The sequence below is a fragment of the Oncorhynchus gorbuscha genome, linkage group LG15, assembly GCF_021184085.1.
Source record: "Oncorhynchus gorbuscha isolate QuinsamMale2020 ecotype Even-year linkage group LG15, OgorEven_v1.0, whole genome shotgun sequence".
Classification (NCBI taxonomy): domain Eukaryota; kingdom Metazoa; phylum Chordata; class Actinopteri; order Salmoniformes; family Salmonidae; genus Oncorhynchus; species Oncorhynchus gorbuscha.
The window spans coordinates 50,297,137-50,324,316 of NC_060187.1; the positions used below are offsets into that span (position 1 = coordinate 50,297,137).

The 27,180-nt window shown below is 44.0% G+C and overlaps 1 protein-coding gene across 2 annotated transcripts in view; it reads left to right on the top strand.

Moving 5' to 3' along the window:
- The window catches only part of LOC123997454 (E3 ubiquitin-protein ligase RNF13-like), an 85,201-nt gene extending 58,997 nt beyond the window's left edge, over positions 1 to 26,204 (top strand). For both annotated transcript variants that reach the window (XM_046301710.1, XM_046301711.1), the window contains exons 8-10: positions 2,271 to 2,364; positions 22,550 to 22,630; positions 24,697 to 26,204. In XM_046301710.1, coding sequence (XP_046157666.1) covers positions 2,271 to 2,364; positions 22,550 to 22,630; positions 24,697 to 25,034 — 513 coding nt within the window. In that variant the 3' untranslated portion in view covers positions 25,035 to 26,204. The remainder of the gene's footprint in view (positions 1 to 2,270; positions 2,365 to 22,549; positions 22,631 to 24,696) is intronic.
- Positions 26,205 to 27,180: the final 976 nt, after the last annotated feature.

The following is a 27,180-nucleotide window of genomic DNA, read 5'->3' on the forward strand; positions in this document are numbered from 1 at the left end:
AGACTAAAGAATGATTTTCAAGCCCTGAGACAATGGAGACATGAATTGTGCATGAGTGCCATTCAGAGGATGAATGGTCAAGACAAAAGATTTACAATGCATTCGGAAAGTATTCGGACCCCTTGACTTTTTCCACATTTTGTTACGTTACAGCCGTATTCTACAAAAACAAATCTCATCAATACCCCATAATGACAAAGTGAAAAACAGTTTAGAAATTTTTTAAAATGTATAAAAAATTAAGACATACCTTATTTACAGAAGTATTCGACCCTTGCTATGACACTCAACATTGATTTTAGGTGCATCCTATTTCCATTGATCATCCTTGAGATGTTTCTATAACTTGATTGGAGTCCACCTGTGGTAAATTCAATTGATTGGACATGATTTGAAAAGGCACACACCTGTCTACATAAGGTCCTGCAGTTCACAGTGCATGTCAGAGCAAAAACCAAGCCATGAGGTCGAAGGAATTGTCCGTAGCGCTTCAAGACAGGATTGTGTCTAACTACAGATCTGGGGAAGGGTACCAAAAAATGTTTGCAGCATTTTTTCTCCAAGAACACAGTGGACTCCATCATTCTTAAATGGAAGAAGTTTGGAGCCACCTCTCTTCCGAGAGCTGGCCATCCGGCCAAGCTGAGTAACCATCTCTGCAGCATTCCACCAATCAGGCCTTGATGGTAGAGTGGCCAGACGGAAGCCACTCCTCAGTAAAAGGCAAATGACAGCCCGCTTGGACTTTGCCAAAATGCACCTAAAGGACTCTCAGACCATGAGAAACAAGATTCTCTGGTCTGATGAAACCAAGATTGAACTCTTTGGCCTGAATGCCAAGCGTCACGTCTGGAGTAAACATGGCACCATCCTTACGGTGAAGCATGGTGGTGGCAGCATCATACTGTGGGGATGTTTTTCAGCGGCAGGGACTGGGAGACTAGTCAGGATCGAAGGAAGGATAAACGGAGGAGAGTACAGAGAGATCCTTGATGAAAACCCCAGGGGCTCAGACTGGGGCGACGGTTCAAACAGGACAACGACCCTAAGCACACAGTCAAGACGTTTTTTTTATTTTATTCTACCTTTATTTAACTAGGCAAGTCAGTTAAGAACAAATTCTTATTTACAACCCCGGCCAAATCCTAACCCGGACGACACAGGGCCAATTGTGCGCTACTCTATGGGACTCCCAATCATGGCTGGCTGTGATACAGCCTGGAACCGAACCAGGGTCTGTAATTACGCCTCTAGCACTGAGATGCAGTGCCTTAGACTGCTGCACCACTCAGGAGCCCCAAAGCAGGAGTGGCTTTGGGACAAGTCTCTGAATATCCTTGAGTGGCCCAACCAGAGCCTGAACTTGAACCTGATTGAACATCTCTGGAGAGACACTCCCCATCTAACCTGACAGAGCTTGAAAGTATCTGCAGAGAATTGGAGAAACTCCCCAAATACAGGTGTGCCAAGCTTTGTAGCATCATACCCAAGAAGACTTGAGGCTGTAATCGCTGCCAAAGGTGCTTCAACAAAGTACTGAGTAGGGTCTGAATACTTATGTAAATGTGATATTTCCGTTATTTATTTTTAATACATTTGCAAAAATGTCTAAAAACCTGTTTTTGCTTTGTCATTATGGGGTATTTTGTGTGTAGATTGATGAGGAAAATGTTTTATTTAATCAACTTTAGAATAAGGTTGTATCGTAAAATGTCAAGGGGTCTGAATACTTTCCGAATGCACTGTATATGCCTTTGAACGGGGTATGGTAGTAGGTGCCAGGTGCACTTGTTTGTGTCAAGAACTGCAACGCTGCTGGGTTTTTCACGCTCAACATTTTCCCGTGTGTATGAAGATGATATCATCAAGCCTGCTACAACAACAAAACATTTTATTTTTTATTTAACTAGGCAACAAATAACAGAGAACTTGCTCATTAGATTTGTCTGATTAGTTAAAAAGCAGTCTGTTACCAAAATCATCCCACTTCCCAAAGAACTGACACAAGAACGTGATAAATGTAATTAATTTAAATGCCCATACAATTATTTTGAGTACTGGTTGTGGTATTTTTTAACTGCAGAGAATACTTATTTCGGAAATAACTATCATTGAAATGGTGATGTCAGACTTTTGGAAAGAGTGTGCATGGTTGAAGTACAAGAGCGTTGCCAGGTTAAAAAAACTGTTTGGGTATTCATCAGGATTTTCGGGTAAGGTTACGTGACTCACAACTCCCCAACTTACTTGACTTTTCCCTTCTCGCTCAGATCACCAAGTTTGTCCAGGGCAGACACAGGGCTCGGAGAAGCCGTCTGCGCAAGGACCAGCTGAAGAAACTTCCCATTCACAAGTACAATAAAGGTAGGGAGGGATATAGCTATCAACATAGCTATCTTGACATCAGCATTGAGAAATGAGATGGGCCAATAGTTTTGTGTTTGGTTCGTAAGCATTGACAACACTGATCTTTTTTAAATCGGTGTATTGTTGTAGTAATGTCGTTCGGGGATGTAAGGTATCCCCGTATGTTTTCCCCGCTTAGTGTGAATGTATGGATTACTGTCAAAGCTGGTTGCTTCAACACGGGTTCAAGTTGAGGGAGTATCTGTGTATATTGGAATTTGTCATTGGAGAACAAAGAGTCTAAAAATTGTTTTGTGTCAGTTTGTTTGCCCGACTATGTGTCAACAACACAAAGATTGAAACCTGGCTTTGTGATCGGAAGGCACACTTACCCTTGTATGAGATCATTTAGAATGGTATTATGACTCACTCACAGATCTATCGACCTTTGTCCTCAATGAACAGTTGACCCTAAACACTCACCCTAACCCTCGACCTAGATGAGAAGTCCAAACTGACCGTATATCTCCACCAGGTCTAGCCACGCTATGCCTTGTGTCATACGACTGGGCCACAATGCGGGTGACATTTTGAACGAGTTATGACACCTCAATCTGCTCCAGCGCTTCGTGCCATGAGCTAATGAGATGAATACAGCTTGATTTTCCACAGAGCCTGCTCCCCAGATTAAGAATGCCGTTATCTCAGATATGAGAAGGCTCTATATAAATACATATTCTGTTTACCTCGAGGGAGGTCGATTTGAAACTCCTTAATTGGAAGTCATGGACTTGAAGAGGGTTTCTCCATTTTGTGTTTCTCCCCTCGGTCAGCTCAGGAGGTTTTATAGCCCTGCTTTTGCATTGCAAATACTGTTTTTCTGACATCTGCACCTGGTCACATGTCAGTCCTGAGTAGAATGTTGGCTGTATTCACACTTGGAAGGAGTTTAGAAGCTTGGTTTGGGGTAGGAAGCCCCTTGTTCAAAAATCGGCTGTGCAGGGGACACTGAGGAGATCTTGACAGAATCTAGGTGATGCATATTAAGTAGCTCCCTATGTGGTTGTGTGAGACGGTGTGTGTGAGTGGCTGTGCGACAACCCTTGTCTGACTGACAGTTTCCACAGGCATTAGAGGGAGTTCATAAATTCAGGGAATGGTTCCATCAGCCTCGTTAAAATATTTTGTATTATTATTGGCCAAACCACTACAGCCTCCTCTTCTGAGGACAAAAATATACGTTGTTTTTACAGCTTTTTCTTTTTTTTGTTACATGTACATTCTAAACACACATTTTACATACATGGCACTTCTCACTTTTCTTCACAGTAGTTACATGGCATGAGTATAGTTACTTGACATCCAAACACATACTGTTACAGTCAAAAGTTTGGACACACCTACTTATTCAAGGGTTTTTTCTTTATTTTTACTATTTTCTACATTTTTTTTAAATAATCATAATATGATGTATGTTTTAGATTCTTCAAAGAAGCCACCCTTTGCCTTTATGACAGCTTTGCACTCTCTTGGAATTCCCTCAACCAGCTTCACCTGGAATGCTTTTCCAACAGTCTTGAAGGATTTCCCGCATATACTGAGCACTTGTTGGCTGCTTTTACTTCACTCTGCGGTCCAATTCATCCCAAACCATCTCAATTTGTTTGAGGTCGGGTGATTGTGGAGGCCAGGTCATCTGATGCAGCAATCCATCACTCTCCTTCTTGGTCAAATAGCCCTTACACAGCCTGGAGGTGTGTTGGGTCATTGTCCTGTTGAAAAACAAATGATAGCCCCACTAAGCGCAAACCAGATGGGATGGCATATTACTGCAGAATGCTGTGGTAACTATGCTGGTTAGGTGTGCCTTGAATTGAAAATAAATCACAGACAGTGTCACCAACACACACCATCACAAATCCTTCTCCATGCTTCACGGTGGGAACCACACATGCGGATATCATCCGTTCACCTACTCTGTGTCTCACAAAGACACAGCGGTTGGAACCAAATATCTCAAATTTGGACTCATCAGACGAAAGGACAGATGTCCACCGTGTTTCTTTACCCAAGCAAGTCTCTTTTTCTTATTTGTGTCCTTTAGTAGGGATTTCTTTGCAGCAATTCAACCATGAAGGCCTGATTCACGCAGTCTCCTCTGAACAGTTGTTGAGATGTGTCTGTTACTTGAACTCTGTGAAGCATTTATTTGGGCTGCAATTTCTGAAGCTGGTTACTCCTCTGAACTTATCCTCTGCAGCAGAGGTAACTCTGGGTCTTCCTTTCCCGTGGTGGTCCTCATGAGAGCCAGTGTCATCCCAGTGCGGTTTTTGTGACTGCACTTGAATAAACTTTCAAAGTTCTTGAAATTTTCCCGATTGACTGACCTTCATGTCTTCAAGTAATGATGGAATACTGTTTCTCTTTGCTTAGTTGAGCTGTTCTTGCCACAATATGGACTTGGTCCCTACCTTGTCACAACACAACTGATTGGCTCAAACGCATTAAGAAGGAAAGAAATTCCACAAATGAACAAGGCACCCCTGTTTAATGAATGAATTTCATGACATTTTATTTTTGTGTCAAATCGCCAATTGGCAACCCATCCCTTATGGGATTAATTGACACATAAACAAACATTACAATAATTTACAATGGTAATTAAATGATCATTCTTCTTCCGGCGTTCTCTGCATTGCCCATCACATAAAGAGTGAAAAAATACATCAATACATAATAGTAAATAAGGTTATCCAGACAGCCGCTAAATATACACATAGACGCTAAATATTTTTACAATTTAATTATAGGTAGCCCTGTTTCCTTTATTCCAGGCTTTATCTAAATATTCTGCGAACAGAAATACACAATGGACAAAAAAACCAGTTCAATTTCTCCTCATCACTCAGCCACATAATGCCAGGGTATATCTGGTGGGCTTTCTGCAACAAGAGCAAGCGGATATCATGATAGAAAGGGCATTAGAGGATAAAATGAGTTTCATTCTCTATTTCTTCGAGGTCACAATAATTACATAATTCTACTTCACCACAGTACCGCCCTGTTTCAATACGCAGAGGCAATATCCCTGATCTTACCTGTGCACATAGCAATCCATGGTTTTTCGATAGGTAATACATAATATATCTCACACAAAAAGTCACCCTTAATCAAACAAAAGGTTCTCAATTTGGGTTTATGATTAATCTCCTCCACCCATTTTTTGTCATATTGCATCAACAGTTGTTTTTTAATCATATCTATGTCTCCCTTAATTTGGATTTTTGTACAGATGTTCACAGTTAGACTGTTGAAAAAGGTCAGACATTTCAGTTGCCCAGGCTATGGATAGATCCCATTGAAAAACTTTACTAGCTATTCTGGTAGTTGTCCTATCCCACAGTCTATTCCAAAGTCTCACCATACATGCCTTCCATCTCACCTCACAGGGTTCCCAGCCCATGTCCCCAGTTATTGCAAGAACAGGTGCAAACTTGTGTACACCTAAAAAGTAACGTACTGCTCTGCTATGGACATGTTCGTTTTTAAGACACCTAATAGCACCCCACACTCTTGCTGAATAGTACAGAACAGGACACACGCATGTCTGACACAGTTTGGAATACGTAGCATAACCAATATCTTTGAGTGTTTTTTTTCTTCTATTATCCCCCGCCCCCCCATATCGAACATTTGTGGGCAGAACTGAAAAGGCGTGTGCGAGCAAGGAGGCCTACTAGCCTGACTCAGTTACACCAGCTCTGTCAGGAGGAATGGGCCAAAATTCACCCAACTTATTGTGGGAAGCTTGTGGAAGGCTATCCAAAACATTTGACCCAAGTTAAACAATTTAAAGGCAATGCTACCAAATGCTAATTGAGTGTATGTAAACTTCTGGGAATGTGATGAAAGAAATAAAAGCTGAAATAAATAATTCTCTCTACTATTATTCTGACATTTCACATTCTTAAAATAAAGTGGTGATCCTAACTGACCTAAGACAGGGAATTTTTACTCGGATTAAATGTCAGGAATTGTGAAAAACTGAGTTGAAATCTATTTGGCTGAAGTACGAAAAATGATCTAGATCATCTATAAGGCTGATCACGGATCAATATTGCAGATTTAAGAGGAAACTTCAGTCATCAGCGTACTATGACACCTTGGTTTTTAAGCCCTGGATTTCTAGCCCCTCTATATCGTTGGGTCTGATTTTAATAGCTAACATTCCGATGGCCATAATAAATAGATACGCCGACAGTGGACAACCTTGTTTTACTCCGACAGTTTATTACTTTCTGAGAAGTAGACATTATTTATTATTTTACACCTGGGGTTACTATACATAACTTTAAGCCATTGTATAAGAGATTATCCTAAATTTAAAAATTCCAGACATTTATATACAGGGGCGAAAACTGGTGAGGGCAAAAAAGGTGGCATATTTTTTTTGCACTGACACATGGAAAAATAAAAATCCCTCCAAGGGGAAAAGCAGGTTTTAACTAATTAAACAAAGAATTGGATATAAATGATCAGTCTCTGTCTGTAAATAAAAAGTGGTTAATGTGAACCTAACTCACAGCTAAACAAATGTAAAGAAAGCAGTCCAATGTTATTTGTTGCCTAGGCTTTACTAAATGACACTCAAGCCTAGAGAAAAAAAAACAATTCACTAATATTGCAGTTAGCCATGTGACAGCCTTTATAATAGAACACTTGTTACCACACACATCTAAATATTGCACTTGGGAAAAAAATATCTCAAGTAGAAATATAATCATTATAGTGGCCACTATAGTAGACATTGATCAAGTGTACAAGGCTACATGTGTGCAAAAAAACAATGTTTTATTGAGTAAAAAATGTAATAATCCCCTCTCACTCACACACTTGTTACTGTCAAGTTCAACACAACAAAAGCAATATCTTTGGGCTACACTGCATTGTACACGTTCTGCCTGTGGACATCTGTTGTACAATGTGCCAGCAGAGCATGATACCCTTTGTTGGCATAATTGCTCTTTCAGGCAGCGAGTACATCTAATCTAACCCTTTTGTATCCACTGTATTGAAAAAGTGAGAAAGAGGGAAAGTGTGTGGTGCTCCTTTCACCTAGTGGCATCCAGCTTAAGCCAGGACCTGCTCCAGCTACACTTGTTTAAAAGCAACATCTCATTTTCACCTAATTCTCTCATTCTGAAAGTTAACCACACACTGTAAAGTGAAAACTTGAGGAATGGCAAGGAGTCGTATAACGTTACCAGTTAATATTATAACGAATTGGATAGGTTACTAACGTTAGCTCATCTGATGTTGTAACGTTAGCTAGCTCACCCCAGTTTCCGTGGTCAGGCTTATCACCTAACTCTTCGATATCGTTCAGGGGACGGGCTGCTGTAAATTAACTGGTAAACTGCCTTTCAACTCTCCCGCTGTCTTTCCAGAGCACGCGCTGATGCTGTAACTAGCCATTCTCTTCTCTCTTCAGTCTCATGCTGCATTCTGTTATGTGAACGATTTCGCTGAGCCTTGGATACAGCCAGTATTGCTCCAAATGCACATCACTAGTTCGCTTACAGCCAGTAGTCTCCCCGCCCAAACTTTTCTCGTCGGATCTACACGAATCACGTAGGTCACCTGTTTTGGATTCAAAACGATGAATTCCGCCGAAAGGTGACTAGTTTGCATCCCTGAATATATCAATTCTTGCCTTTTCAAAATCTACTATGAATACCAGACCTGAGCTGTGTTCGAATCCTCATACTAACCGTACTATTTGTGGCGTAAATTGAGTATATAGCATGCTTTTTGGTCATAGTATGATATAGTTAGTATGCCAAAAGTTCCGGATGTCGTACTAAATTTAACAAAATATGAAGTATACACGCAGAGGACACTCTTTCTGTACTTAGGGCCCATAATGCCAGTTCTTCAGGAAATGGGCATGGCTTCATCTTGGCTTCATCTTTTTCAGATTTGAAGAAAATGGCGGAAAATATGCAGCCGAAGTCCAACAAGATCGGATAGAAATGCATTGCTTTAACTAATTATGACAAATGTTTAGAAAATGTTGAGCAATGTAATAAAGTAATGACTTTTCAAATAAGTTACCTTACATGTTATGTTGGCTGACAATTTGTTAGCTACGCTGTCCTTATGAACCACATAGCATATCATTACAACAGTATGTACCGGTATGTTAGCTAGCTCCCTACTTATACATCCAATTTGCCAGTATATTAACTATAGGCTAACTAACTACCAAATGTTTCTTGACTTGATTATTCCCGTCTTTCCGAGCTTAGCTAAATTGTATAGTCGTTGTGCGTTCTCAATGTACATGCTGGTGCTTTTGTAAATTCGCTCTGGCTATATACGTGGAGTTCCAGGTCTCCGGTAGCCTCTGGAACTGCCGATCTGCGGCCAACAAGGCAGAGTTCATCTCAGCCTATGCCTCCCTCCAGTCCCTCGACTTCTTGGCACTGACGGAAACATGGATCACCACAGACAACACTGCTACTCCTATTGCTCTCTCTTCGTCCGCCCACGTGTTCTCGCAGACCCCGAGAGCTTCTGGTCAGCGGGGTGGTGGCACCGGGATCCTCATCTCTCCCAAGTGGTCATTCTCTCTTTCTCCCCTTACCCATCTGTCTATCGCCTCCTTTGAATTCCATGCTGTCACAGTTACCAGCCCTTTCAAGCTTAACATCCTTATCATTTATCGCCCTCCAGGTTCCCTCGGAGAGTTCATCAATGAGCTTGATGCCTTGATAAGCTCCTTTCCTGAGGACGGCTCACCTCTCACAGTTCTGGGCGACTTTAACCTCCCCACGTCTACCTTTGACTCATTCCTCTCTGCCTCCTTCTTTCCACTCCTCTCCTCTTTTGACCTCACACTCTCACCTTCTCCCCCTACTCACAAGGCAGGCAATACGCTCGACCTCATCTTTACTAGATGCTGTTCTTCCACTAACCTCATTGCAACTCCCCTCCAAGTCTCAGACCACTACCTTGTATCCTTTTCCCTCTCGCTCTCATCCAACACCTCCCACACTGCCCCTACTCGGATGGTATCGCGCCGTCCCAACCTTCGCTCTCTCTCCCCCGCTACTCTCTCCTCTTCCATCCTATCATCTCTTCCCTCTGCTCAAACCTTCTCCAACCTATCTCCTGATTTTGCCTCCTCAACCCTCCTCTCCTCCCTTTCTGCATCCTTTGACTCTCTATGTGCCCTATCTTCCAGGCCGGCTCGGTCCTCCCCTCCCGCTCCGTGGCTCGACGACTCATTGCGAGCTCACAGAACAGGGCTCCGGGCAGCCGAGCGGAAATGGAGGAAAACTCGCCTCCCTGCGGGCCTGGCATCCTTTCACTCCCTCCTCTCTACATTTTCCTCCTCTGTCTCTGCTGCTAAAGCCACTTTCTACCACTCTAAATTCCAAGCATCTGCCTCTAACCCTAGGAAGCTCTTTGCCACCTTCTCCTCCCTCCTGAATCCTCCTCCCCCTCCCCCCTCCTCCCTCTCTGCAGATGACTTCGTCAACCATTTTGAAAAGAAGGTCGACGACATCCGATCCTCGTTTGCTAAGTCAAACGACACCGCTGGTTCTGCTCACACTGCCCTACCCTGTGCTCTGACCTCTTTCTCCCCTCTCTCTCCAGATGAAATCTCGCGTCTTGTGACGGCCGGCCGCCCAACAACCTGCCCGCTTGACCCTATCCCCTCCTCTCTTCTCCAGACCATTTCCGGAGACCTTCTCCCTTACCTCACCTCGCTCATCAACTCATCCCTGACCGCTGGCTACGTCCCTTCCGTCTTCAAGAGAGCGAGAGTTGCACCCCTTCTGAAAAAACCTACACTCGATCCCTCCAATGTCAACAATTACAGACCAGTATCCCTTCTTTCTTTTCTCTCCAAAACTCTTGAACGTGCCGTCCTTGGCCAGCTCTCCCGCTATCTCTCTCTGAATGACCTTCTTGATCCAAATCAGTCAGGTTTCAAGACTAGTCATTCAACTGAGACTGCTCTTCTCTGTATCACGGAGGCCCTCCGCACTGCTAAAGCTAACTCTCTCTCCTCTGCTCTCATCCTTCTAGACCTATCGGCTGCCTTCGATACTGTGAACCATCAGATCCTCCTCTCCACCCTCTCCGAGTTGGGCATCTCCGGCGCGGCCCACGCTTGGATTGCGTCCTACCTGACAGGTCGATCCTACCAGGTGGCGTGGCGAGAATCTGTCTCCTCACCACGCGCTCTCACCACTGGTGTCCCCCAGGGCTCTGTTCTAGGCCCTCTCCTATTCTCGCTATACACCAAGTCACTTGGCTCTGTCATAACCTCACATGGTCTCTCCTATCATTGCTATGCAGACGACACACAATTAATCTTCTCCTTTCCCCCTTCTGATGACCAGGTGGCGAATCGCATCTCTGCATGTCTGGCAGACATATCAGTGTGGATGACGGATCACCACCTCAAGCTGAACTTCGGCAAGACGGAGCTGCTCTTCCTCCCGGGGAAGGACTGCCCGTTCCATGATCTCGCCATCACGGTTGACAACTCCATTGTGTCCTCCTCCCAGAGCGCTAAGAACCTTGGCGTGACCCTGGACAACACCCTGTCGTTCTCAACTAACATCAAGGCGGTGGCCCGTTCCTGTAGGTTCATGCTCTACAACATTCGCAGAGTACGACCCTGTCTCACACAGGAAGCGGCGCAGGTCCTAATCCAGGCACTTGTCATCTCCCATCTGGATTACTGCAACTCGCTGTTGGCTGGGCTCCCTGCCTGTGCCATTAAACCCCTACAACTCATCCAGAACGCCGCAGCCCGTCTGGTGTTCAACCTTCCCAAGTTCTCTCACGTCACCCCGCTCCTCCGCTCTCTCCACTGGCTTCCAGTTGAAGCTCGCATCCGCTACAAGACCATGGTGCTTGCCTACGGAGCTGTGAGGGGAAAGGCACCTCAGTACCTCCAGGCTCTGATCAGGCCCTACACCCAAACAAGGGCACTGCGTTCATCCACCTCTGGCCTGCTCGCCTCCCTACCACTGAGGAAGTACAGCTCCCGCTCAGCCCAGTCAAAACTGTTTGCTGCTCTGGCCCCCCCAATGGTGGAACAAACTCCCTCACGACGCCAGGACAGCGGAGTCAATCACCACCTTCCGGAGACACCTGAAACCCCACCTCTAAGGAATACCTAGGATAGGATAAGTAATCCTTCTCACCCCCCCCCCCCCTTTAAGATTTAGATGCACTATTGTAAAGTGACTGTTCCACTGGATGCCATAAGGTGAATGCACCAATTTGTAAGTCGCTCTGGATAAGAGCGTCTGCTAAATGACTTAAATGTAATGTAAAATGTATGGAAGAACCTTCCAGAAGGACAACCATCTCTGTAGCACTCCACCAATCAGGCCTTTATGGTAGAGTGGCCAGACAGAAGCCACTCCTCAGTAAAAGGCACATAACAGCCCGCTTGGAGTTTGCCAAAAATGCACCTAAAGGACTCTCAGATCATGAGAAACAAGATTCTCTGGTCTGATGAAACCAAGACTCAACTCTTTGGCCCGAATGCCAAGCGTCACATCTGGAGGAAACCTGACACCATCCCTACGGTTAAGCATGGTGGTGGCAGCATCATGCTGTGGGGATGTTTTTCAGCGGCAGGGACTGCGAGACTAGTCAGGAAAGATGAACGTAGCAAAGTACAGAGAGATCCTTGATAAAAACCCTTACCAGAGCGCTCAGGACCTCAGACTGGGGCGAAGATTTTACCTTCCATCAGGACAACAACTCTAAGCACACAGCCAAGACAATGCACGAGTGGCTTCGGGACAAGTCTCTGAATGTCCTTGAGTGGCCCAGCCAGAGCCCGGACTTGAACCCGATCGAACATCTCTGGAGAGACCTGAAAATTGCTGTGCAGCGACGCTCCCCATTCAACCTGACAGAGCTTGAGAGGATCTCCAGAGAAGAATGGGAGAAACTCACCAACTACAGGTGTGCCAAGCTTGTAGCATAATACCCAAGAAGACTCAAGGCTGTAATCACTGCCAACGGTGCTTAAACAAAGTACTGAGTAAAGGGTCTGAATACTTATGTAAATGTGATATTTCAGTTTTTTATTTGTTATAAATTTGCATAGAAATTCTATAAACCTGTTTTTGCTTTGTCAGTAAGGGGGATTGTGTGTAGATTGAGGGGAAAAAAATATTGAATCCATTGTAGAATATGGCTGCAACGTAACTCCATCCCTCTGTGTTCCTGCTTGCTCTTTTTATTTATTTTTATTTCGCCTTTATTTAACCAGCACAGAGTTACACATGGGATAAACAAACGTACAGCCAATAACACAATAGAAAAATCTACATACAGTGTGTGCAGATGTCGTAAGATTAAGGAGGTAAGGCAATAAATAGGCCATATTGGCAAAATAATTACAATTTAGCAATTAAACACTGGAGGGATAGATGTGCAGAAGATGAATGTGCAAGTAGAGATACTGGGAAGCAAAGGAGCATAAAAATAAATAACAATATGGGGATAAGGTAGTTGGGTGGGCTATTTACAGATGCAATGATCAGTATAAGCTGCTCTGACAGCTGATGCTTGAAGTTAGTGAGGGAGATCTAAGACTCCAGCTTCAGTGATTTTTTTTGCAATTCGTTCCAGTCATTGGCAGCAGATAACTGGAAGGAAAGGCGGCCAATGAGGAGATACTTACTTACTTACTTACTTTATTGTCCCCATGGGGAAATGTTGTTGCAGGGCCATGTACACGTTTAAAGTGCCGTTTAAATACAAAACAAAATTGACACTACAACTTTCATAACAGTTACATACCAATATATATATATTTTTAAAGACTAGCCTGCTGGCCTTACTGAGTCAATAGGAACATGAGCCCGAGCTATTTAGAAGGGATATCACACCTGGCACAAATTATTGTCTAGTTCTGTTTTTCCTGCTGAGGGGTGCCTTATACCTGCGTCCAGGGGGGGAGTAGTTCAAAGTCCGGGTACAGGGGGTGGCTTGGGTCTAAAATTATTTTGTGATCCTTGCGGAGGGCACTGACCTTAAAGATCTCATCCAGGCCTGTCTGTTTGACTCATTACATTACATTACATTTAAGTCATTTAGCAGACGCTCTTATCCAGAGCGACTTACAAATTGGTGCATTCACCTTATGACATCCAGTGGAACAGCCACTTTACAATAGTGCATCTACATATTTTAAGGGGGGGGAGGGAGGGGGGGGTGAGAAGGATTACTTTATCCTAGACTCCAAGTACATTGCTTGCTGTGGTGACAATCCTTCTCAGTATATTTATCTGGCTGACAGTGGCATTGACCAGTGAAATATACCTGCTGGAGCGCGTGCTACGGGTGGGTGCTGCTATAGTGACCAGTGAGCTGAGATAAGGCAGCGCTTTACTAAGCAAAGACGTATAGATGACCTGGAGCCAGTGGGTTTGGCGATGAATATGAAGCGAAGACCAGCCAACGAGAGCATACAGGTCGCAGTGGTGGGTAGTATATGGGGCTTTGGTGACAAAGCGGATGGCACTGTGATAGCCGATTTTAGATTTAATTTTGGATTGGAGATGCTTAATGTGAGTCTGGAAGGAGAGTTTACAGTCTAACCAGACACCTAGGTGTTTGTAGTTGTCCACATATTCTAAGTCAGAACCGTCCAGAGTAGTGATGCTAGACGGGCGTGTGCGGGCAGCGATCAGTTGAAGAGCATGCATTTAGTTTTACTTGCTTTTAAGAACAGTTGGAGGCCACGGAAGTAGTATTGTATGGCATTGAAGCTCGCCTGGGGCCAGAAGTATACAGAATGGTGGATCAGAGAATCACCAGTAGCAAGAGAGACATCATTGATGGATACAGAGAAAAGAGTCGGCCTGAGAATTGAACCCTGTGGCACCCCCATAGAGACTGCCAGAGGTCCGGACAACAGACCCTCCGATTTGACACGCGGAACTCTATCTGAGAAGTAGTTGGTGAACCAGGCGAGGCAGTCATTTGAGAAACCAAGGCTGTTGAGTCTGCCAATAAGAATGCGGTGATTAACAGAGTCAAAAGCCTTGGCCAGGTTGATGAAGACAGCTGCACAGTGTTGTATTTTATCGATGGTGGTTATGATATCATTTAGGACCTTGAGTATGGCTGAGGTGCACCCATGACCAGCTCTGAAACCAGATTGCATATCGGAGAAGGTACGGTGGGATTCGAAATGGTCAGTGATCTGTTTCTTTCCTGTGGGGAGTCCGGAAGGCCTGTACCTCGCCGTCTTATGGAGAGTGAATAAGTACTGGTAGGTAAGGGGAGGAAGTGTAGTCAATGACCGAGATTGGACAATTTATCATTTAAAGCAATGATCTGAGCGTTTCCTTGCTTTTTGATTGGCCTGTTAGGCCTGAGGGGGAGTATACCAAACCTTGTTAGTTGATCCTAATAGGCTGGAGCGAGTTTGCCAGCTTGGCGCCATTTCAACATGGAAGGTGAGGTAGCTGGATATAGCTAGGCTGACAGTGCTGTGTTCCGGGATGGAATGGCATCGCAGATACACACTCGTCCGAGGCCGAGTCTTGCAGCCGTCCCATACATCTCTCTACATGGGGTGGGCGATGACAAGCGTGAATCACGGAGCCACCTTTTAGATCACTCGTTGGACTCGTTCTGCGCTAATTGTTTACAGTGTGCTAACACGAACAGACCTCTTTTTATACCTTTTATGCAGAACTCAGAGCTCACATTCTCCAGCCCAGGGTATTTTTAGCTGTCTCTAACACCACTGTGTGACCGCAGCAAGGCAAAGCTGAGTGCTTCTGTCTGCTGCTTCCCTTTCTCCATGACCTCACTCTCTTCCACTTGTCTATTCTCCCGGCGGGCTGTGTTTGGGCAGGGTGCCCGTAACCAGGGGTCAGTGTGTGTGTGTGGGAATGGTGCCCTTAGTCACCATCCTCAGCTAAACCTGATGCTGAGTCTGGTTTTTAACTGAACCTACAGTAAGTGGATGCCTGGTCTTCACTGGCACTGTGTGTGCTTGTCTACATATGTGCATGGACAATTGAAAGAGAAGGCCTGTCACTAAGGGCTTTGGATTGGAACCAGTCTGTGCCCATTGAAAACTGTTACACGAAGATGGGAACATGCGCCACAATGGTTTAATCGCATCATCTCCCAGAAGTGCCTACAAGTCACAGACAATTAGAAGCAACTTCTCTCTACACTGGCCTCTATGTCCTCTGGCTGTAGGTTAGTTGTGTTATTATCAGCAGTGTTAGCAATGCTAATGCTAATCTAATGGTATCACATTTAAGTGTTAGCGCACTAGGCCTTTTAGTTGTTATCCCTGTCATTCTAGGCTTGGTTTTATGGACTCGTCACAACTCTAGGCTAATCCCAGAGGAGTGCAGTGTGTGCTGATGCAATTATATCTCTGGTGCTGTGAATAAAGCGTGTATTCATTCCCTTAATTGAGCGATGCAGGCTTCTCTGGGCAGGGGGATGACATGGGGGAGATGCTAGCTGATTAGCCGGCCTACCGTATTGTCTGTGCGTTGAGGTGTGGTGCTTCTAGCCTGCAGCGCTAATGAGGAATTTGGCAGGAAGGGGGGGGGGTCTGAATAGGCTTAGAGTACCTATCTCAATGCAATGTACAATAGCAGCGTAATTAGCACACAATACCAGTCTGAGGAGTATTACCGTGCCTTCAGAAAGTATTCACAACCTTTGACTTTTTCCACATTTTGTTGTATTACAAACAATACCCCATAATGTCAAAGTGGAATTATGTTTTTGACTTTGTTGCAGCCTTGTTGCTAGCCCTTGCATAATCCATATGAAGTTAGCCTCATATACAGTGCATTCGGAAAGTATTCAGACCTAGACTTTTTCCACATTTTGTTACTATTTTTGCTTCGTCAATATGGGGTATTGTGTGTAGATTGATGAGGGAAGAAAAACGATTGAATCCATTTTAGAATGCGGCTGTAACGTAACAAAAAGTGGAAAAGTGGAAGGGATCTGAATACTTCCCGAATGAACTGTAAGCTTACCATGTGACTGTGCGCTTTTTGTCTGGCTTTCTGGCTCTGGTTAAGACTGAGGGGCCCAGCTGTGTGTGTGGTTTCGCCACCAGACGAAGAGCAGACACAGAAACCTCAAAGCCAGCAGTTCCAGAGAAAGAGGGAAACAGAGGAAGCCAGGGAGATTAATTTTCCCTTGCTCCAGTTCACCCTCTAAAACCACTGAACATAAGATGGTACCCCATCGCCCCATTTATGAGATGGACCGGGCTCTCCCTCTGACCCCTGCCCTCCCTTCTCTCCCCAGGGCTCTCCGACTGATGAGTCACTGTGTGTGCTCCTCCCCTCCCTCTGCTCTGTTCCAGCCCTGGGCTGAGTACACACACACTCACACAGAGTGAAAGCAGCTGCGGAGGCTCTGACACTGTGTGAACAGTGAGGCAGGAGTATTGTGATATACAGTCCCTTCTCGTCACAGATCACAGCAAGTAGCCTTACCACAGCCATGTTGGCTCTAGCTGTAGGTAGCTGTGCAGATCTGTGCGCATCACACACACTCTTGTCTCCTCGCTCTGATTAGTTTAGTAAGGGAGCGTGATTGCTCCTGAGATCCAGGAATGCTGGCTGGCTGACTGTAGCAATTCATTGACATTCTGGCTCTTTTTAAAATACTGGTCCCCAAAGGCCCTTAGGGGCCACTTCAACAACGATGTCAGATAAGGGTAGTGTTGAAAAGAGTCTCTCGCAATCAGCGATAATGGGATAATAACCAGCCAATCAAACCGTATAGAGTTTGATTAACATTATTGTCTAAAGATAGAATCTTACAAACATGGTTGAAGGTTGGATGAAAATTCTTCAATAATTACTTTTATGCTGCTGTGTAAGAACAGTTTTTTCATTCTCGGATGACATGGTCATGCATGGTCTGTTCCGACATTTGTTGACGTGATGTATGTGAGGTAATTAGTAATGTCATTACTAACTTTGCCCAGTAGAAAGTTCCAGGAAATGGAGTTAGTGATTAATGTGCCCACACCAGCTCCTTTGATCAGCCTGAGTAGTTTAATTCCATGCTTTCATGAAAAGAGATGACCAGACCGTGAATTCTGCTCAACCAGAGAATTCTGCTGCCGTGCTTCTCTCTGACCAACAACCACAAAAAAACTTGAACTGCTTGATATGGGCATTTGACTGGAAGATTACAAAATCTAATAAGGCTCTCATAGTAATGTAATTTAGAAATCAGAAAATTAAGAACGGAAAAGGTTAATTAATAATCTCAATGGAATAGTAAAGAACACAAGTTTAAAAAATGATATATGCATGTGGACACCCCCTTCAAATTAGTGGATTCTGCTATTTCAGCCACACCCGTTACTGACAGGTGTATAAAATTGAGCACTCCGCCATGCAATCTCCATAGACAAACAAGTGCTCAGTGACTTTCAAAATGGCACCGTCATAGGATGACACTTTTCCAATAAGTCAGTCTGTAAAATTTCTGCTCTACTAGTGCTGCCCTGGACAACTGTAAGTGCTGTTATTGTGAAGTGGAAACATCTAGGAGCAACAACGGTTCAGCTGCGATGTGGTAGGCCACACAAGCTCACAGCGGGACCCCCGAGTGCTGAAGCACGTAGAACATAAAAATCGCCTGTCCTCGGTTGCAGCACACACTACCGAGTTTCAAACTGCCTCTGGAAGCAACATCAGCACAAGAACTGGGTTTCCATGGCCGAGCAGCCGCACACAAGCCTAAGATCACCATGCGTGATGCCAAGCATCGGCTGGAGTGGTGTAAAGCTTGCCACCATTGGACTCTGGAGCAGTGGAAACGACAAATCAGATACCTGCCCCAATGCATAGTGCCAACTGTAAAGTTTGGTGGAGAAGGAATAATGGTCTGGGGCTATTTTTCATGATCTTAATGCGACAACATACAATGACATTCTAGACAATTCTGGTCTACCAACTTTGTGGCAACAGTTTGGGGAAGGCCCTTCCCTGTTTCAGAATGACAATGCCAAAGTGCACAAAGCGAGCTCCATACAGAAATGGTTTGTCAAGATTGCTGTAGAAGAACTTGACTGGCCTGCGCAGAGTCATGACCTCAACTCCATCAAACACCTTTGGGATGAATTGGAAAGCCGACTGCGAGCCAGGCTTAATCGCTCAAAATCAGTGTCCAACCTCACTAATGCTCTTGTGGCTGAATGGAAGCAAGTCCCCTGCAGCAATGTTTCCGACATCTAGTGAAAAGCCTTCCCAGAAGAGCGGAGGCTGTTATAGCAGCAAAGGATGGACCAACTCCATATTAATGCCATGATTTTGGAATGAGATGTTCGACGAGCAGGTGTCCACATACCTTTGGTCATGTAGTGTATGATACTTGTGTTTTTGCTGACTTGGCTATATCAGATTGTTAAATTGAGTTATACTGGAGAACTTCTCAGGACAAGTGAGGAACAGGTCTTAGATGTCACTGTTAGTGAATGTGCCTTTGTGCTATTCCGTATGTCTTACTAAGCAGTGTACACACCCTTTGAGTTTGTGGTGTCAAAGTATTTTTCTGCTTAGTGCTCAACTTCACTCAGAACAGCCCAGTGCCACAGTTCAGCAATTTCTGAGTTTGTGCTGGAGCCATGCCTTTATAAATGCTCCCTCCCTCCCCCCCCCCTGTCCAGCACTGGGTTCAAGTTCAGACAGAGAGAGGAGGAGAGAGAGGGAGAAATGGATAAAGACAAGAAGTGACAATGACAGACAGGGAGAAAAAAGAAAGTTGGAGACAGGCAACAAAGACAGTCTGAGAAAAAGAGAGCACGAGACAGAGGAAAGAGAGAGGGGCAGAGAAAAGTAAAAAACAGGGAGAGATTGAGTCTGTGACTTTAGTGAAGGGGGGGGGTGGACATGACTCCCCATCCTTATACGGTTACATGCAATCCTGGCACGGGTACTGAGGAGCAGCAAAACATGCTCATTTAAAGCTTAAATAAACACTGGCCCACATATCCGGCACCCTCCACAGCACAGCACCTCGTCCTCCCCACAAGGGAAGGGGCAAGAAAGAATGCTGTGGAATTTGAAAGGGAGTGCATTTGTTAGTTTTTTTACTTTTATTTAACTAGGCAAGTCAGTTAAGGTTTGGCCCAGTTTGGTAGCCACATACATGGCGGGAATGTGCTTGGAGTGGACTTTTAGAAAGAGTGAGAACTTAGTCCGAAACAAATGTAGGGAAATGACTTGAAAGCGGAGTTACAGTGGCTTGCAAAAGTATACACCCCCTTGGCACTTTTCCTATTTTGTTGCCTGACAACCCTGGAATTAAATTTGATTTTGGGGGGGTTTGTATCATTTGATTTACATAACATGCCTACCACTTTGAAGATGCTAAATACTTTTTATTGTGAAACAAACAAGACAAAAAAACAGAACTTGAGCGTGCATAACTATTCACCCACCTTTTGCAGCAATTACAGCTGCAAGTCTCTATAAGCTTGGCACATCTAGCCACTGATTTTTGCCCATTCTTCGAGGCAAAACTGCTCCAGCTCCTTCAAGTTGGATGGGTTCCGCTGGTGTACAGCAATCTTTAAGTCATACCACAGATTCTCAATTGGATTGAGGTCTGGGCTTTGACTAGGCCATTCCAAGACATTTAAATGTTTCCCCTTCAACCACTCAAGTGTTGCTTTAGCAGTATGCTTAGGGTCATTGTCCTGCTGGAAGGTGAACCTCCATCCCAGTCTCAAATCTCTTGAAGACTGAAACAGGTTTCCCTCAAGAATTTCCCTGTATTTAGCAGCATTCATCATTCCTTAAATTCTGACCAGTTTTCCATTCCCTACTGATGAAAAACATCCCCACAGCATGATGCTGCCACCACCACTCTTCACTGTGGGGATGGTGTTCTCGGAGTGATGAGAGGTGTTGGGTTTACGCCAGACATAGCGTTTTCCTTGATTGCCAAAAAGCTACATTTTAGTCTCATCTAACCAGATTACCTCCTTCCATATGTCTTTTTCTGGCCACTCTTCTTTAAAGCCCAGCTCTGTGGAGTGTACGGCTTAAAGTGGTCCTATCGACAGATACTCCAAACTCCGCTGTGGAGCTTTGCAGCTCCTTCAGGGTTATCTTTGGTCTCTTTGTTGCCTCTCTGATTAATGCCCTCCTTGCCTGGTCTGTGAGTTTTGGTGGGTTGCCCTCTCTCAATCTGATACACGTCAAATCAGTTTTCTTGATCTTTTGATCTTGTGTGAAGATAATGTTCTATACACTGATCTTTACAGGAAACCTACTAATCGTAACATTTAGTGGAGGGCTGATAGTTGTCATCCACTTCCCTTGACAAACAGTTTGCCCTACAGCCAATTCTATCGAATCAAAAGAATTTGTAAAAAAAAACAATCAGATTTCAAAAGAAATATGGCTGAGATGCAAAGAAAATTCAAGGAGAGGGGGTATAAAATGGTCAGATTAATACTGGCATTGAGAAAATTCAAAACAAAACATGACCTTTTTCAAGGTCAGTCTCGCAAAAATAAGCATTCTTGCATTCTAACTACCTACTATTCAAAGTGCTTGGAACAAATTAAGGGAATCGTTCACAAACATTGGCACATTCTAAGATCCGATGATAGTATCGGTAATGTGTTTTCCGACCTTCCCTTGGTCGTATTCTCGCGGGGCAGAAACCTCAGTGATCAATTGGTAAACTCTGATTTACCACCCCAAGATATCGCTGCACAACATCTATTTGCACCCCTACTGGATGGAAACTACAAATGTAATGGCTGTGGTCAATGCAATGGCACTTATAAATGTAGATCCTTCAAACACCCCCAAACAGGGAAACAAACCCCAATCAAAGGTGTTAGCACGTGCTCCACTAAAGGCAGTTATTTATCTTAAAACTTGACCTTCTGGTAAAAATGATGTGGGTAAAACAAAGAGTGAATTAAAAGTACGTATCTCGGAGCATCGTAACACCATTAGGTGCAAAAACTCGACTTACCCAGTTGCGGCCCACTTTTTGGAAGAAAACCACTCGATTTCGTCTCTACGTTATATTGGCATCGAACATGTCATGCCTCCCTTAGAGAGGGGGTGACCTCAACAATTGATTGTTAAAACGAGAGGCTGCCTGGATCTTTAATTTAAGGACCCTTGCTCCCTTCGGTCTCAACGTAGACTTTGATCTGAAGCCATTCTTGTGATTTTGCTATTGTAAATGTTTGTAGGCTTATGTAGCCAAATTTGATCTATGATCATACGCTATCCATTTATGTTTTTTGTATGAAAATTAACCAATGATATCAGGCCACACCCAGCCATGATTACAGACACCTGTGTGTGTCTTTTGACACTATATAAATGAGTCATCCCGCAGTGTTTATCATTATACCCTGATGTCTGTCGAAACATTGGACATAAATATTTTTGCATCTGAGCTCCTAGAGTGTGCGACTCTCTTTTATTTTTTAAGGGTGGCCCTCTCTTGGCAGGTTTGTTGTGGTGCCATATTCTTTCAATTTTTTAATAGGATCGATTTATTGGTGCTCCGTGGGATGTTCAAAGTTCTGATATTTTTTTATAACCCAACCCTGATCTGTACTTCTCCACATCAACTTTGTCCCTGACTTGTTTAGAGAGCTCCTTGGTCTTCATGGTGCCACTTGCTTGGTGGTGCCCCTCGCTTAATGGTGTTGCAGATTCTGGGGCCTTTCATGTGACATTTAGATTGCACACAGGTGGACATTATTTAAATAATTATGTGAGTTGTGAAGGTAATTGGTTGCACCAGATCTTATTTAGGGGCTTCATAGCAAAAGGGGTGAATATATATATATATACATACACCACTTTTAATTTGTTTTGAATTTTTTGAAACAAGTAATTTTTTTCACTTCACCAATTTGGACTATTTTCTGTATGTCCATTACATGAAATGAAATTTAAATTACAGGTTGTAATGCAACAAAATATGAAAAATGCCAAGGGGGTGAATACTTTTGCAAGGCACTCTGAGTCAGTTGACAGTAGTTTGACTCTGCTCGTCATTTAAATAAATACGGGCTACACAATTGAGTAAATTAAAATGTCTTTATTAAGAGGACTTTTCTGTATTTTGTTCTACCATTGAACCTTGTTTCTTTTGTACCTAGGGGACGCCTACGATGTGTGTGCCATATGCCTGGATGAGTACGAGGAGGGAGACAAGCTCCGGGTCCTGCCCTGCTCTCACGGTGAGGCTTGGCCTGCCATCCCTTCTACCCCCTCCTGACACACACACAACAACCTACTACCCTAAACCCATCGACTTGCCACCTGTGCTCCTCCACTGCAGTCCTCTAGATCAGTGTTTTCCAACTCTAGTCCTCAAGTACCCCCAAAAGTACACATTTTTGTTGTAGCCCCAGACAAGCACAACTAATTTAAATGAGTCAACTAATCACTAAGTCCTCAATGAGTTGAATCGGGTGTTTTTGTCCAGGGCTACAAAAAAAGAAATGTGTGCTGTTGGAAGACTAGAGTTGGGAAACACTGCTCTAGATACACAAAAGTATGTGAACACCCATTCTAATGAGTGGATTCAGCTATTTCATCCACACCCATTGCTGACAGGTGTATAAAATCAAGCACACAGACATGCAATCTCCATAGACAAACATTGGCAGTAAAATGGCCTTACTGAAGAGCTCCGTGACTTTCAATGTGGCATCGTCATAGAATGCCACCTTTCTAACAAGTATGTTCTTCAAATTTCTGCCTTGCTAGAGCTGCCCCGGTCAACTGTAAGTGCTGTTATTGTGAAGTGGAAATGTCTAGGAGCAACAACGGCTCAGCCGCAAATGGTAGGCCACACAAGCTCACAGAACAGGACCGCCGAGTGCTGAAGCGCATAAAATTTGTCTGTCCTAAAGTTGCAACACTCACTACCAAGTTCCAAACTGCCTCTAGAAGCAACGTCTACACAAGAACTGTTCATCGGGAGCTTCATTAAATGGGTTTCCATGGCCGAGCAGCCACACACAAGCCTAAGATCACCATGCACAATGCCAAGCGTCGGCTGGAGTGGTGTAAAGTTCACCGCAATTGGACTCTGGAGCTGTGGAAACGCGTTCTCTAGAGTGAGGAGCAGTGTTTTCTGGAGTGAGGAATCATGCTTCACCATCTGGCAGTCCAACGGACGAATCTGGGTTTGGCGGCTGCCAGGAGAACGCTACCTGCCCTAATGCATAGTGCCAACTATAAAGTTTTGTGGAGGAGGAATTAATGGTCTTGGGCTGTTTTTCATGGTTTGGGCTAGGCCCATTAGTTCCAGTGAATAGAAATTTAACGCTACAGCAGACTGTGCTTACAACTTGGCAGCAACAGTGTGGGTAAGGCCCTATCCTGTTTCAGCATGACAATCCCCATGTGCACAAAGCAAGGTCCATACAGAAATGGTTTGTCGAGATTGGTATGGAAGAACTTGACTGGCCTGCACAGAGCCCTGACCTCTACCCCATCGTACACCTTTGGGATTAATTGGAACGCCGACTTCGAGCCAGGCATAATCGCCCAACCTCACTAATGTGCATGGCTAAATGGAAGCAAGTCCCCGCAACAATGTTTTCCAACATCTAGTGGAAATAGTGGAGGCAGCAAAGGGGGGACTAACTCCATATTAATGCCCATGATTTTGGAATGAGCAGGTGTCCACATACTTTTGGCAACGTAGTATAAAACAACAGGTCATGTGTTGATGTCTCAGTGGGAGACAGCCTGAAGGGCTCTACTGCACCCTGTGCTGTTCCATGAACCATGCCTGTCTGTATCATCCCAGAAAATCATCTATTTGGCTCCAGCTCACTTTGCTGCATCTAATATGCAGCTGGCCTGACCACTAGTGTTCTTAGAAAACCGCCGTAGCTTCTGGACACTGTCAAGCTATACAAATACTGTATACAGTACTGGTAATGTAGAAGTTAAATAGACTAAATGCCATTTTCTTGTTGAAAATGGCTGGTTTTAAAGCATTATTTCCTGAAATGTCCACAATCCCCTATTTGTAAACCTATTACGCTTAAATCCTATTATTCTAATACATTAAGCTAGGTTTGCCTTTGAAATTCCCCATTACCCTGTCCAGGTGTTGTAGCCAAACCTAATCAAAATTGTCCACCCTTATATAGTCAGTAGATAACAAACACACCCTTAGGATTACCTTGTGTGTTGTACCTTTGATTTACAACCCTAGAAAAAACCTACATGCTGCCTATGATTGTGAGTGTCATGACCTTTTTCCCTGTCCTCTCCCTCCCTCCAGCTTACCACAACAAGTGTGTGGACCCCTGGCTGACCAAGACCAGGAAGACGTGTCCTGTGTGCAAGCAGAAGGTGGTCCCCTCTGCGGGTGACTCAGACTCCGATTCGGAGGAGGGCGACAGCGGGCCTGATGAGAACGAGGTGTCAGAGAGCACCCCGCTGCTGCGCTCCCTGGTCTCCAACAGCGGCCACTCTTTTGGCACCATGTCGGGCGCCTCACATTCCGAGTCCGATCAGGAGTATGAAGACGACCACCTGGACACCAGCGAGGTCACCGTGGAGACAGTGGTGGAGCTGCAGGAGCCTCGTCCTGACGACCACGACCCGGTCCGCGCCTGATTGGTTGGCCTGAGTTGACAGACAGGTGGCCGGTCCCCCGCCCCTCTCTCCCACTCACCCTATGGGGTTGCAGAGACTCACGCTGGTGGTTTGGTCAAGAGGATTTTTTTTCATTTTTACATCTCTGTTATCTCCCTCCAAGTTTAGAACGCAAATCACCTTAATTCTCCATTTGTTGTATTTTTAACCTGATTACTGAAGGGTGGGACAATGTGCAGATGGTGTCGTCATGTGTTTTGGGCTAAACGGCGTCGATTTCACAGGAATGTTGCCATACGGTAGACTGTATTTTACTCTGGTTTGTCAGTATGGGGTGGTTTTTTGCAGACATCCTCCGACTAGGGTTATACTCTATTCACTGTGAGAAAGGGCTCGATGCTCTCGTGCGCACGAGCATGCTTGACACCAACTGTGAAGGAATGCATTGAGTATATAAATGTATAGATCACCATAATTAAACATCTTAAAACATTGATTATTTTGTAGCCTGTATATCTGTAGTCTGGGGAAGCAAAAAAATGTTATATTGTATATATTTCTGCTGTATAGAAATATCTAAATCAAAGTACTATACAGCAGCCTTTTATAAAATCGATTGAACTGACCTTTTCCATGTGAATATATAAAAACGATTGGCCATGGGAACTGGGTTTTGACAATCGGTCTCTACCCTGAGATCCGGGAGCCAGTCGCTCATCTCAGAGTATGATTTTGATGCGACTGACCTGTTACGTTGACCTGCATTCAGCCAAAGGAAGATAGGTTTGCTGTGTGTTTGCCCAATGTTATGGGTAACCTCTCAGCAGTCGTGTAATACAAGCAGAGGGGGTGGGGAGAAACAGTTTTGTTCAGGTAGTACCCGCATCTACACTGCTTATACAAGCAGCCTGCTGTACTTCTACTTCATTTGGCTAATCTAGAGCCATCACATACCACTTCTTTGAAATGCATGATGCCATTGGTGGATAGGTCTTGCAACATGTATTTGGTTTCACGTCATATTGTACGTAGGACGTTCTACAAGTAAAAAGTTTTTTAAATATGACTTGAACTATGACTTGTTCTATGCTGAGTCCTGTTGCCTTTTTATTTGACGTCTTGTAAACATCTTATGCTCACACATGCCTGTATTCAATTTAATTCCATTTCAATAAAGACACTGTCCATCCATTTCAAGAGGTTTGTGATCAAGGCACAAAGCTACAGTGATTTAATGAAGTGTGTTCTTCATCAAGAAGATTTATGATGGATCAGATGGATCAATTTTAGAATAAGGCTGTAACGTAACAAAATGTGGAAAAAGTTGAGTCTGAATACTTTCCGAATGCACTTTATAGCCTAGTTGATTTTATTAAAACACATAGGGTGTTTCTATATATGGATAAATACAAGTTTTAAAATTTGGTTGGTCAAAAGAAGACTGCTCTTGGTCGACCAAGATCATTTTTTGTCAGGGCCAGCTCAAGTAGAAATGCAGGAAATGAACTTAAGATGATCCAAAAACTTCTGAGGAAGAACCACCAGACCAGTCGCCAGTTGACACCCCACTTCTAAAACCAAAGTTAAGCCACTGGTAATGATCATGCTGTTTAATCAGTTTCTTGATATGCCACACCTGTCAGGTGGCTGGATTATCTTGGCAATGGAAAAATGCTCATTAACAGGGATGTAAACAAACTTGTACCAACAATTTGAGAAAAATGTTTTTTGTGCATAAGGAACATTTCTTGGATCTTCTATTTCAGCGCATTAAACATGGGACCAACACTTCACATGTTGCGTTCATATTTCTGCTCAGTATAATTCAAATTGATTTTAGGGAAAGTTTAGCTTCCCCTAGATTTATGGACGCACCACCTATGCTTACATATTAAAAACATAGCCCATCCATTTGCTATTCAAGTGCAGGCTACGGATTACAAGTTTTTGTTTGTGGGCTATTCGAAAATAGTTCCACACATATTAGTAGGCTATATGTAACATAACAAATTAAATTAAGAATAGTCTAATAGGTGAGAATATTATCAAGTGCTTGTCAAATTGTGAATAAGAGACTGATGGAAGTGTGTGCAGACTTGGCAAGAAATAGAGCTGAGCTCATGCCTATCATGAGACTTTTTTCAAATCGTCATTCGAGGCACATCAT